The sequence below is a fragment of the Cryptotermes secundus genome, unplaced genomic scaffold, assembly GCF_002891405.2.
Source record: "Cryptotermes secundus unplaced genomic scaffold, Csec_1.0 scaffold22, whole genome shotgun sequence".
NCBI lineage: Eukaryota > Metazoa > Arthropoda > Insecta > Blattodea > Kalotermitidae > Cryptotermes > Cryptotermes secundus.
Genome location: NW_019742961.1, coordinates 4,611,936 through 4,625,663, shown reverse-complemented (window position 1 = coordinate 4,625,663; position 13,728 = coordinate 4,611,936). Strand labels below are relative to the sequence as shown.

The 13,728-nt window shown below is 35.9% G+C and overlaps 1 protein-coding gene across 4 annotated transcripts in view; it reads right to left on the bottom strand.

The window, feature by feature from the left end:
- Positions 1 to 13,728, bottom strand: part of LOC111873382 (nesprin-1) — a 410,258-nt gene that overhangs the window by 239,956 nt on the left and 156,574 nt on the right. For all 4 annotated transcript variants that reach the window (XM_023868043.2, XM_023868044.2, XM_023868046.2 and 1 more), the window contains exons 45-48: positions 12,013 to 12,087; positions 6,330 to 6,482; positions 4,521 to 4,882; positions 1,855 to 2,131 (exon numbers count right to left, since the gene is read on the bottom strand). In XM_023868043.2, coding sequence (XP_023723811.1) covers positions 1,855 to 2,131; positions 4,521 to 4,882; positions 6,330 to 6,482; positions 12,013 to 12,087 — 867 coding nt within the window. The remainder of the gene's footprint in view (positions 1 to 1,854; positions 2,132 to 4,520; positions 4,883 to 6,329; positions 6,483 to 12,012; positions 12,088 to 13,728) is intronic.

The following is a 13,728-nucleotide window of genomic DNA, read 5'->3' as shown; positions in this document are numbered from 1 at the left end:
ATGACCAATCCAATTAGCCTTCCGTTTTCTTATTTCGTGTAGGATATTCCTCTGCTCACTGACTCTAAACAACACTTCTTCATTTCTCACATAATCGGTCCAACTGATCTTCTCCATCCTTCCCCAATACCACATTTCGAAGCTTTCCAGGTGTTTCTGATCTACTGCCCTAAGTGTCCAAGTTTTAGCCCCATACAAAGCGATGCTCCAAACATAGCATTTCACTATCTTTCTCAAATTTAAGTCCAATTTGCTGGTAAAATGATTCTTCTTCTTGCTAAATGCAGCTTTTGCCATGGCAATCCTAGATTTAATTTCACACGTACACCTTCCATCATCTGTTAACAAGCTACCCAAATATTTAAAACATTTCACATTCTCCAGTTGTTTTTGGTACATCAAGAATATATAAACAAAAAAAAGGTACATACATTAAATTTTACTATATTTAAAAATAATTACTTAGAACTGTGTGTGCGCTTCTACTAGCGACATGCGCATGCACTTCTACTAGTGGCATTTAAATACACGCATATGTGCCATTCAGTCACAATGACTGCACCTTTCAGTGTATTGATTCGTGCACTTCAGACATCAAAGTTTAAATGGCCATGCTTTGTTATTGTGCATCAATCTCCTTTTAACTGTTGTTTTCACTTCTTTGTCCCAGCTTCAGTGATACTGTAAAAGTACACACACTACCACCAACTTTACAATCATAAAAATGAAGAGTAAATAGTTTATGTTATGAATGAGAATATGTTATCCATGTAATGTATACACATCTATTTACTAAATGTCCATGTTATTCACTCCTCACACATCAACTTATTAAATTTATGTCTTATTCATGCTTCATACATCCCAGTACATTTCTGCATGCTGTCTTTTCCTTTCTTAGTAAGCTTATACTGGCTGACATATGCCAAGCATCTACAAATGTCTCCCTCAATGACAAGGGGAGACAGATCAATCCCTATAGTCTAGTTTTTATAATTTTACTAAATCTTTCACGCTCTGGAAAACCTTATCACTTTCTAAGTAACTTTAACTGCAGAAAAGCACGTACGATCAACTACTACTATAAAAATATACTATACTTCACTCATGAAAAGATGAATACATAAGACACACTTTCACCTTTCTTACATTGTGAAGATATGGGGACATTTTTAGAACTGTACTTACAAAAGCAAACATGAAAGAATGGTGTAAAAGCTGGAAAATATACAGTGAATAGTACACTTGCAATTATAAGAACAGTACATTCATCTTTGTGTCAGTAACACTGATGAAATATGGGGATAATAATCTAATTTCCTTGACACAATTATAAATCTAGAAATTTGACTTCAACGACAACTTTTGTTACTGGTCAAACCAAGTTTCATCAGAATGAGGACACTGACTTTTAAAAGTTCATCCACTGGAAACCTGCATACTGATACACAAATCCCGAGAGCAATACATTTATTTTATTTATTTACGGTTTATTTAACAGTATCAGTGGCTCACATCACAAATTAAATTTAATTTACTTGGAAACATCTGGCATATGTTAATTAACTATTACACTGTGTATCATCTCACTCCTAGTTTAGGAGTTAAAACCTTCAAAGAACTGTCACCTTTATCTTATGGTGGCAATGAAGGACAATAGGGATCAAATTTATATTTGCTTGTAAGTTATAATGTAATATACTATACCAACAGTTATTAAAATCAGTCGATCCAAAACTGGGCTGTTTCATGCAGCCAATAATACACATATGCCAAAAGCAATAAATGTACACGGCTTATTGTGATTGCATGGGAACTGATATTAGCAGGGTGCAGTGAGCTGACTTAACTAACCTGAGCACGCTTAAGGATGTTGCTGTGCTGATCAGTGAGGGATGCAAGCATTTGATCAACCTTCTCAGTCCTCTCAGGCAGACTCTCAATCTTGTCCCTGAGGTTCACAATGTCCTGTTGATGAGATACGGCATCATGGAGCAAAGCTCTATAGCTCTGAAGTTTAGCTCTCTTTTCATCAAGTGTCGTTTTGAGCTCCAGTTCTTGTGGCAACTGAGCTTCAGTCTCTTGAAGCCAATGTCGCAAGTTCTCACTGCATTCTTCAAAGCCAGTCCATCTGAAATTTAAAGGTTAACATTGTTTTGCAAAAAACAGAATATGTGGGTGGCTAAGAAAAGTGTAAAAATTAATATTCAGATACAGTGCACATTTTTTCCCAATTCTTATCCACTTCAATGTGTCATTTAATTGCCAGTATCAGTGAACACATGTTTCACATATAACTCAGAATTCATTTTACACAACAACTAATACATTTCTAGTAAAAGTATCTTTCAGTATGGTGGGTACATGTACCACTGAAACACTAGCTAGACTATTTTGAATGTATCAGGGCTGCTGAAATTTCTTTCTTTTTTTTTTCATTTCACTTCTTTAAAACCACTACATATACAGTGTGTTCAGGATCCGTTAGGACTCATTTTTTTTAATTTTGCCCTGAAATGCCATCTATTGACAAGTTGTGGTGTTAAGATTCTTGAAGTTTCAGCTGTGGCTGTCTATAATTTCAAAGCGCAAGCATCACTGCATCATGCGTTCTGACCTTGAATGTAACAGTACTGTTCTGACGCTCATTGGAAAATGGAGGTTGAACAGAGAGCAAACATCAAATTTTGCTTGATGTCAGGCAAAACAGCCAGAGAAGCGCAGAAGTGTACAGTAGTGATTGTTTGAGTCACTCGAACTTTTTCGATGGTATGCTGCATTTTGTGACGGCAGGGAGGACACTGAAGATGCTCCACATGCATCAAAGCCAAGAACAAGTGGCACTGAAGAAAATGTGGAAAAAGTGACCGAAATCCTTGCATCAGACAGATGTGTTTCTGCAAGACTCATCGAGGAGCTTTTGCGAATATGAAAAAGTACTGTGCATCAAATTTTGACCGAGGATTTGGGCAAATGGAAGGTCTGTGCGAGGTTTGTACTGCACATGCTGTCAGGCGATGAAAAACATGCTAGAGTGGAACATTGCAAAGACATGTTACAGCCAGCCCAAAGTGATACAAAATTTACAAAATTGATTGTTACTGGTGATGAGACATGGTGTTTTCAACATGAGCCTCTCGCAAAGCAAGAGGCAGAGTGCAGCATGGTTGAGCCCAAAGAAGCCGAAACCAAAGAAAGTGTGCATGCAAAAGAGTCGAGTAAAGACACTGCTAACCGTTTTCTTAGATTCCAAAGGAATCATTCACGAGGAATTTCTGCCAGAAGGTTAAACAGTGAATTCTCATTATTATCTCGGAGTCCTCAATCGTTTGTGGGACGAGAATTCTTTGAATTCGACCTGAATATCGAGAGCAAGGTTCCTGGTTGCTCCTCCACGACAATGCCCCACCCCACAAATTGAAGATCGTGCACGATTTTTTGGCCAGAAAATGGATCACAGTCCTTGATCATCCTCCGTATTCGCCACATTTGGCTCCAGCAGATTTCTGGTTGTTCCCAAAAGTTAAGTTGGCGATGAAAGGACAACACCATCCAGGATATCCAAAGGGAATCTACAGCAGTTTTAAATGTGATTCCACAAAAGGAGTACAGTGACTGTTTTTGAAAACTTTTCAATCAATTCTAGCTATGAAATGATTCAGAAGACTATTTTGAATAAAAAGAGTGAAATTTTGAAAATAACTCACACCTTGTATTTTTAATGAACACAGTCGTAACAGAACCTGGACACACTGTGTATATGCTGATTTCTTGCTGAACAGTAAGACACCTCTCACACTTTACAACATTACAAACATGTTTCACTAAACACTATATAACACTCAGCTTTAATAAGGACACATGAACAGTCTTTCTCCTTTAGTTAGCAGTTTGCATTTTATTCCTGTCTGTGAGATCCCACACTGTTCACTGTTTAAATGATCTCCATAACAAACTGTTGTGATGTGAACAAAATGTGAACACTCAAAACAACTAAAGCAGTAATGAAGCATGATGAATAAGTCATCACATCCGGATGTCAATTGAGCTCTGCTCTGTTTCAGACGTCTATGGCCACTAGCCAGAAGAAATACTGTTCATAACCCTCTCACGTAAATGAGTAATGTCTGTAACAAACAAATCAACCTGGGAAAAAAGAGCTAAGGAAAAACATATTAAATGCATAAGATGTTATTTTCAGAACATTAGAAAATAAAAAAAAGAAGTTAACAAAGTTTAAAAATACTTTGGCCTAACGGGGAAATGTCTGAGACCAGATAATTTGAATATCTTAAGCTAAAAACATCTTAAGAAACCATATAGATGGTTTCCACTGTACATCCCTGAGTTAAGGTTTTTCTTTTCATTCAGTGTGTTCTTTGGTCACAGGCCACATACTGCACAATTCTTTGTGTAAATGGAACCTTTATGGAACACCCATGTTGGGTTGTTCTCAGTTGCCTCTCTAACCTCATCACACAATGTTTCTAATGCCTGCTGCAATTAAAATGTGCACTGACCTGTTCAGTTTTGCTCGCAGTTCCCTCTCTGTGCTGGAAATCCCATCATATAGGGTTTCTAATGCCTGCTGCAATTCCTGCAGTTGTTGTCTCACAGCTTCACGTCCTTCCATTGCTGTAGATGGGTATAATTTCTCCCCTAATTCTACTGTAGTGTTCAGTAGGGAGATTGGCTGCTCTGCCAGCAATTCTTTCAGACCAGCACTACGCTGAACTAGATCTTGTCTTGCACCAACTGAACTTCCATCTCGACAACTCTCAAACCTTCCTTGAGCTCCAGCAAGCCATTCTGAACACTGACGATACTTGTCTAGGTAAGCTTCGTGGTCTGACACTGCATGCTCACACTTCTTAACAATTTCCTACAAAGATATCAGATGTTGCTGCAGGCAAATATAAAGTCATGAAGCATTTATAATTTACTGATTACAATGTTCAACTGAAGTGTGCAAATGTGAGGGAAGTTTAGGTGAAATACATTTATACTTACTTAGCAATAAGCTGCACATTTATGCTCTTCACCTATTGACATTTCAGAAATTCGTTCCATCACAAATGTATGTAAAGCAGGCAATAATTCTGGCTCCACTAATAAAGGTTACATTGTAATATGTATTTAAATTTTCAAGTTGTTGTTAATCATTTCAAACAAATCTCATTCAAACTAATACAGTACACTGTTATACCCATCCTACTTATAAAACCTGTATTTCACAAATTTAACAAATCACATTAACAATCCTCAACTGCCACACATACAATAATTAATTAATTATAACATTTCATTAAAGGTCACATCTTAGATAAAGTACCAAGCCTGCAACTGTGTGTGTGTATGGATATGTATACATGTATTTTATTATATTTCAGCATATTGTGAAACTTGGATTATGTACCTAATACTACATGATCATCACTGCATGTGTAAAGTGTGGAAAAATACTAGAAATGAGAACAAAATACACCAAAAATTTTTCATGCTACTTCATAGGACTTAATTCACATGTTGAGAAGCATACATAACAGCAACACAATAAAGGTGTAGAATCACTATTTCAGTGTAAAATAGAGTCGAATCTTTACACAGGGGTTACAATCTGAAGAGTGCACACAAGCTCAAAATCATATGTAGTCAGAATTACCCTTCAAAATCCCTTAAATCACTCATAAGTACATGTTTTTGTATATATCCTGCAATATAAATGTAGATAATAAAGAGTACATATACAAGTGTAATGTACAGTAATTTTATTTTTAATTACATAAAGACAGTGAGAGATAGTTGTAGATGAATGTTCCATGCTATTTAATTTGTGGGGGGAGGGGCGGCAAGTGCTTATGGTTGAACTTGTGTAAGTTAAATGTGCATACAATGTGGTTCCACTGTGTTAATTTTCCATCTTGCTCATCCTTCAATGTTATAATAAGATCTAGTGGTTTTCCCCCCTCTTGGATTTCCAGAAAAGTGCATTGCCATTGTTCATGGAAATGTTGGCAACAAGACTTATAACACAGTTAAACTGATAAGCAAAAGTGGTGTGTTACTTTACTCACCATAAGCACACAACTTCAATACAACACATATTATCCAGTGAACACCAAATGGTGTAAGTATTTTACGAAGTTCAAGACTTTTGAACAGTTCATGAAACGTTACATCAATAATCAGGCAACATAAATTATGAAATCAACAGAGAGTCTAGTAAGAAACATATGGCCAAGTTGGAGTGACAAGTCTTCAAGCAGTGACATATTTATATTACTAACTTCAGTGGCCATTTTAACTTACAAAGCGTTAAACCAACTCACCTTGGCTGTGGTTTGAATGGACTGGAATCTTGACGTAATCTGTTGAACATTAACTGATATCTTGGTTTCACCACTGATCTGAACCAAATCTGAAGAATCATCGCTCATCTTATCAAATTCTGCTTCATTCTGTCGCAAACTCAGGATCAAAGACTAAATTAAAACAAAATAAAAAATAAAAATTTCATACATTACAGCTCTGACATAACATGAATACAAATAATTTAGCTACATTTTATTTTAATAAATAAATAAACAAGAACTGTATAACTCTCCATAATAATAATATGCTTTTTTTAAGAAAAGCATGGCATGCTTAACTGTAAAGTATACCTTACAAAAACAATATTCTGTGCTAAAAGGAAGACTCCCTTCATATTTTCATATCACATTTAATGGTGAAATTTTTTGTACACTGTAATAATTCATAACAGTCTAAAGAGTGGATAATACAAAGAAAATTTTATTTTTTAAATCACAAAAACAATGTAACATCATATTTTAAATCTATTTTAAGCATCATTTAAAATTACTCCTCAGCAGGTGGCTCATGTTTACTGATATGATGGATGACATTCAAAATTAGTTATAATTACACATAGTAATCTATTCTGATAAATGTATCTGACATGTAAGTAAATTATGGGAATTTAAACAAAGAGAGAGGTTTCATCTTCAAACACTACTGAACAAATACTAAGACCACAGTCACCTAAAATATAATTTCTAAGTAGTTCTGGTGTTGTAGCTATGTATAAATCTAATACAAATCATAAACATAAAATAAAGAGATTACTGTAACAATAGCTTTTTAAGGATGTTGCAGTACATCACGTTTCAAGTCCTTAAAAGGAGGATCAGCATTAATGCATACAAATTAAAGTAAAACAAAATGATATCAGCAAACTGTAAAAAGAGAAGTACCAAGAATTAAACTCAAAACACATATAGTTACCAGAAAAATAAAGATGATATCTTGCACAGAACATAACCTTGACTGCCACATTATACAGTCTCATCACAGAAATTCTGTTACCTTTAAAACCAAGCAAGCATTACTTCATTCAAACATTAAACTAATAAACAAAATATCATTTGTATTTTTCAGCTTTTGGGAATAAGCTGTATAGAATTCTGAAAGTTTGCCAAAGGTATGGCAAACATTGCATCTCCCATCTTCAGGGTTGATGTATGCAAGGTCATTTCAGCAGCCTTACATGGATCTGGCAGTGGGCAGTGGAGTGGGCAGGTGAAGATGTATTTGTACAAAGCAGAGACCAGGGTGCTACCCAATAGGGAGTGACTACATGGTTGAGGATGGAGAAATGTACTTTCTGGAGACCCAGTAATCATGAAGACAACTGATAAAAATGATTTTGCAAAGCCACCTTCAGGTGACAAGATGATATAAGTATTTTAGTAACCATGTGGTAGTGACACAGGCGATGAAATGTTTTTGCAGCAACATGGTAATGAGAAGATATGACAGATGATTTTGCAACCACCTCTTCAGAAAGGATTACCCAAGAAGGTTTTAGATAGAAAATGAGGTCAAATTCCTTTATGGTAATCAGGTGATTAGGAACAGAGGTGATGAAAGAGACTTAGCAGTCATGTGGACAGAAAAGAAAGTAGGCAGAGAAACATATCTGGGCCCACTGCATCAGCCTGCATGGGCAATGTTGAAAGAGTTTGAATAAAACAAAAAGGAAATATTTGTTTATACCTACTGAATGAATCTTAATTGCAATATATTTTAGTCACAGTGACAAGAGTAAATGCTTTTTCCAACCACATTATTTAAATGTTCCTGTCAGTTCACAGACATTCCCTTCATGCTAACAATTTAATATATGCCCAGTACATACAGCAATACCTCGCACAGCCTGGGTAATAGGTTCCACCAAAATCCCAGACTAAACTGGACTAATCCAGGNTATTATTATTTATTTATTTATTTATTTTAAATGGGTATTAAAATTTAATTGTCACAAATGGACTTTACTGTAGATTTGCATATCGAAAACTGATAGACAGAAGTTAATTCAACATTAAAGTTCACAAACATCCACTGCTTACTAGTGCTACATAGCTTACACATTAAGGACAGCAGTTATGATCGCACTGAACTGCAATCAGAGTGGTGTCTTTCACACACTTCACGCTTAAGACCTTGAGCTCTAACAGTTGTAGGCTCTGTTACCAAAGCGAGATAAAAGTCAATGCAGAGCATGCCTCATCAGTGCTCTACCCAACTCCTCCAGCGATAGCTGTCAGAGCTCAAGAACAAACGACCCAAGCATACATACATAAATATACAACGGGGAACCCCAAAAAAATTGAAACATCTATTATATCGCATAACTTTAAAACCACACATAGAGAGACTTGACTGTATAAAGGAAAAAAACTGATCATTTATGTATTAAAAATAATTTTGTGTGCTAATTTTTTAGAATTTATTTTCATTTTGCTCAATTAAAATTTAGTTTATTTTGAAATTTTCAAGCCGGACTATAGTGAATCTGGACTGATTGAAGCCAGACTAGGTGAGGTACTGCTGTATTAGTAATATCTGCTTTCTATGACTTGAAATCATTTAGTCTTTTTAGAGCCCCCACCATAGAAGAGCAGGAAAAGCCTAGAACAGTCAGCTATCAAATGCCTATTGCAAAAATCTTGCATTATCATTTATAAAATAACTGCAACTTAAATGCCCCATCATTATTGGTATCGTCAAAAAAGTTCACTTATAAATGCTCTTTGGCCATTTCTCCGGCAACTGTACCACCCAGAAGACTACAATTTGAATGTTTCTGTATCTTTGTTATACAAATTTCATTTTCTTTCCAGATGATTCAAATTTAGTATTTTCCAAATGTGATGTAAATCAAGAAGGGTTTTAATTAATGCATACAGCATATCAGGAGAATATTACTTTCATTTTCATATGCTTCATCATTCATTTTTCAACAGTCATGGTCACTATTTTGTAGCTCTAATAAACTGTGACTACCAATTGACAAATAAGCAATCACTTATTGCACAAAATTCTCCATACCTCTAGTTCCCCAGCACTTATGCACTGCACCAATGGCAACCTAAGGCCATGTTTACCACAGGGGCAGCATGTCATATACAATCTCACTATTACTTTAAAATGGCAAAAGCAAGTCTTCTCTCTGCTAAATTAATTAAGTACTATACCATCAAGATGTCTGGGAGGGTGGAAGTGAGGCTCCATGCACTGTTAACCTTGGATTTAGGTCAAGATGGGAATACCGCTTTCACTGAAGTCCCAATGTGTTTTGCTGGCTAAGAAGTCACTTATGCCAATGTGGAAACAAGTATTTTTAAAGATTTCAGGTTTTCACAGGAGTGATTATGAAGAGTTCTATCTTCAGGGATATAAAGCCATGCACTCCGTTGAAAGTCAGCCAACATTTCAGAGGAACATGTCACCTCAAACTTCAGGGCAAAAGAAGAAACCAGTGTGAAGCAGGTGGTAAGCAGAGCCTCTGCTTGTCACCTTTATGCATTTTGACTGAAATTAATACTGTTGCATATATAACATGCTGCCTCTAAAAGAAACAAAAGAAACAACCAGAAGCCTCTTTATCATAACTGTACAACACCAGGCACTGAAATGAAACCAATAAATGGGCATACAAATATGCATTACACATCACATTAGTGCCTATGATCTGATATCATATACAGAAACTATTCAGACAGTTCGGTAATGAATAATTTCAAGCAAGGAATATGACAATTTCCAACTACACTGTCACAATGCATGGATACATTATAATCTATACTGTTTCTGTAAAGAATAGCAAGTGTCAATGATTTTTTAAGGGCGGAAAAATTCAGGGAACAAGTCCTCCGGGAGGGACTTTAAGCTGTGTCCCCCGTGTCATAACTTTACGGCATGTAAAAGAACCTCATATCCCCAAAGGGGATCACTGAGCCAAATTCCAGGACATTTCCCGCCCAACAATAGTCTCTAAGGCCTCTGATAGATGGGGGGAATCATTATAGATACCGCTAAGCAAGTGGCCGAACTCGCTTGCTCAGCAGGACTGATGGTACGCACCATTTATCGGTAGGGTACAGAGACTGGTAGAATATCATAGAGGGAAGCACAATAGATCAAACTGGTCGCGGGGAAACTGGGGAAACCCACCCTCTCTAAATAACTAACTAACTAACTAAGTGTCAATGATACAATAAGACCCATGTGGTGCTACCTGATAACACAAAGACTATTCAATATGACATCCAAGTGTGTGTTACAGTTGTATTTATTACTCTGATCAACACACTATGTCCAAGGAACTGAAGAATAATGCATAAATCCTCATTTCTCCAAATAACTGTTGGAGCAACTGAGACACTGTCCCAGTCATATATCACCTATAAACCAGGATGCCCTCTTATCCTCCAATTCAGCTCAGCTTCCACCTCATCACCACACCAGAAATGTTTTCCTTTGAAATGCTTCTTCAGTGACATGAAGAGGTGAATATTACAAGGGGCAATGTCTAGGGTGCATAGTGTATAGGCAGGAAATTTCTGGTGGAACTACTCCCAACAGTAACATTGTGGTACAGATTGTATGGGGGTAATAACTGTCAAGGGGAAGGATCACTGTCTCTGTGAGAAAGCTAGGGAATTTCATCTGGATGATTTCCTTCACCTGCCAGTGTTGTGCATCAGCATTATGCATTTACTCTTGTCCTCTGTACAAGGAATTCAAGGATGGTGGTGACCTGCACATCCCAAAATGCTGTCAAGAAACCTCACCACAGACTGCATGGCCTTGGCCTTCCTTTTCTTCAAGGATCTGGTGTGTTTTCACCCCAGTGACACTACTCTGCCTACTAACAGTGGCAATATAACCACCGAATTCTGGGCACTGTGGAAGGTGTTACCAACAGCATTTCTAGATGCAGAGACTATTCTCTCCCTAGAGTTCCTGCACCATGGGCAACAGTGAATGCAAATCACTACTGGATAACATTCAGCACCTGCAGGAAGCCATCCAGAAGTAATTCTCCTGGTTGCTCAAAGAAAGGGATCCTTCTCCACAAAAATGTTCTCCCCATAATAAAAATCCTGGAACATCTTCACTGATAACTTATTACCCATTCACCATAAAACCCATTTCACCTAGTAACATCAGTCCCTCAAAAGCACTAAAATAAAGAAAACACCTCTGATGTAATAAGAAGGTAAAAGACAATATAATCATACATGGGTGGATATAACATTGAGCCCCAATCTTTTCTGCAAGAACTGAACACTGAGATAGATGTCCCAACTACTCGGGATATTATGTAAATAGACAAAGGGTCTGTCCAATATTCCTTGTTCTTCTGGACATCTGTACAAAAGTAACAAATTAACAAACATAAGCACAGCACACCTGAATGCTTCTTACTAAACATTCTTCACATACACAACAGTAATTTTTAAGAATATATACAAACAAGATAAAAAGTAATTCTGTTTAAAAAAGCAGACTGTCCTATGAGGTAGAATAATGTGAATTTTGGCTAGATACAATTATGATTTCAGGCATACTGCAGAGTTGAAGAAAGAAGTATCAGTGGAAGTTAACAGAACTACTGAGAAAGGAGAAAAAATATACCATAACAAAAATACCATACAAAATTCTTACTTGTTCAAGATGATCGGCTAGGGTAACAATTTCCTTCACATCTCTATTTCTGGACTCAACTATTTTTATGAGATCCTAAAGGATAAATCACAACATTAACACAAACATTATTAATCAAATATATACATATGCCAACTGGGTAAAAGCAGGTTCACAGCTTTACAATCAGCATTTATACATAAACTACTGTTATTATATGTTATTCCATTAGTTTCAGCTACTGGGATAGAGTTCAGGATATTTGGGTTCAAAATTACAAATCAGAATCATTTTCAAAAATGTACTTAGAAAATTGTAACTACATACTTCCACCCTGACTCCAGAATTTAACTGAAGCAATCCAAGCTAAAACATATATATAGCTACCACATAACAGTCGATATACTACTGTGAAAAAGTCAAAGGAAATCAAAAATAGAATGTCACAAAATAAATTTAAGGAATAAAAGTTGCTGTATATAGTAGGCACATTCTGCTCATAGGAGAACCATAATTATCCAGCAGACAACTTCAAGAGCAAAATCCTTGGTCAGTTAAGCAACTGTGCACGCTTTGTTATTCTGACACATAATTCTGAACACTCGTATTTATCTATTTTTAATATTTTAGTTATCTCACTTCCTTTTTGAAAGCATTTCTAAAAAATTAACAGAATTTCTAGGAACATCTTATGATGCCTATAACCATAAATTAATAATTGTACAATTCAGTGATCCATTTGTAGGCATAGTTTTTTCTGGTTCAGCTTTAGAATACACTAAATTTGCCAAATATAACTTTGTGCCTTAGCAAGTTAATAGATTTAAAACTTATTACAAATAGTTCATAAAATACTTGTATGTATTTGAGTTATAACCTTAATTTCATTTTCATGTAGCCTTGAAGTTGTTACATTATACAAATGTATAGTCTTCAAAACAAGTTGCATCCCCCCCCCCACATATAAAAGAGGCATAATACTCCACATATGAACATTTAAGGAATGTTGTGAAACAGCAGTAACAGGTGAAGCATTTTTACCCTTATTAAGTCTGAAACATCTACACAGTACCTATGGCATTACAAAATTCAAGAATGTGTATGTGTGGTTACTAAACGTTCTGAAACAGAATGCAAGCTTTGTAAAGACTGAAAAACAACCCTCCTTTCCACTGCAATTCTTATTCCCATATTCTAAGTATCCATGAAGAATTTAATGCATCTAAAAAGTCTTCAAACTGAAATGAACAAACGAATGAGTGAACCAAGTTTATACCCTGAAGTAACTTTGACAATCTCATAAAAATATTTCATGGTTTTGGTACTGATTTAATGTTAAATCTGTGACATTTACTGCTTTGTTATTTCCAACATCTTTACTATTAACTTTACTGTACAGTGGATGATGATTAATTTTCAATATCACAAATTGTCAATGAAAAATCCGTCGAGTGTAACAATGTTTTTAGGTCACTTATTTATCTCACTTGCCTTACATGTTTCGGTTCAAGAAAAACCATCATCAGAGGCACGTATTACAAACACATGAAAACACTGGCGTTGTTTAATGTACACAGTATGTAAGCTGCGTGGACGCTGTTACAGATGTCGAAGTGTAAAAGCACAACACTTTCTAGTAACATTGAATGCACGTACAACTCTTGCATTCCATCTGAAAATTGCCCTCAAATTGAGCCGTCAATGTTAAAATATTTAAAAGTTTAAAACATTTAAAGT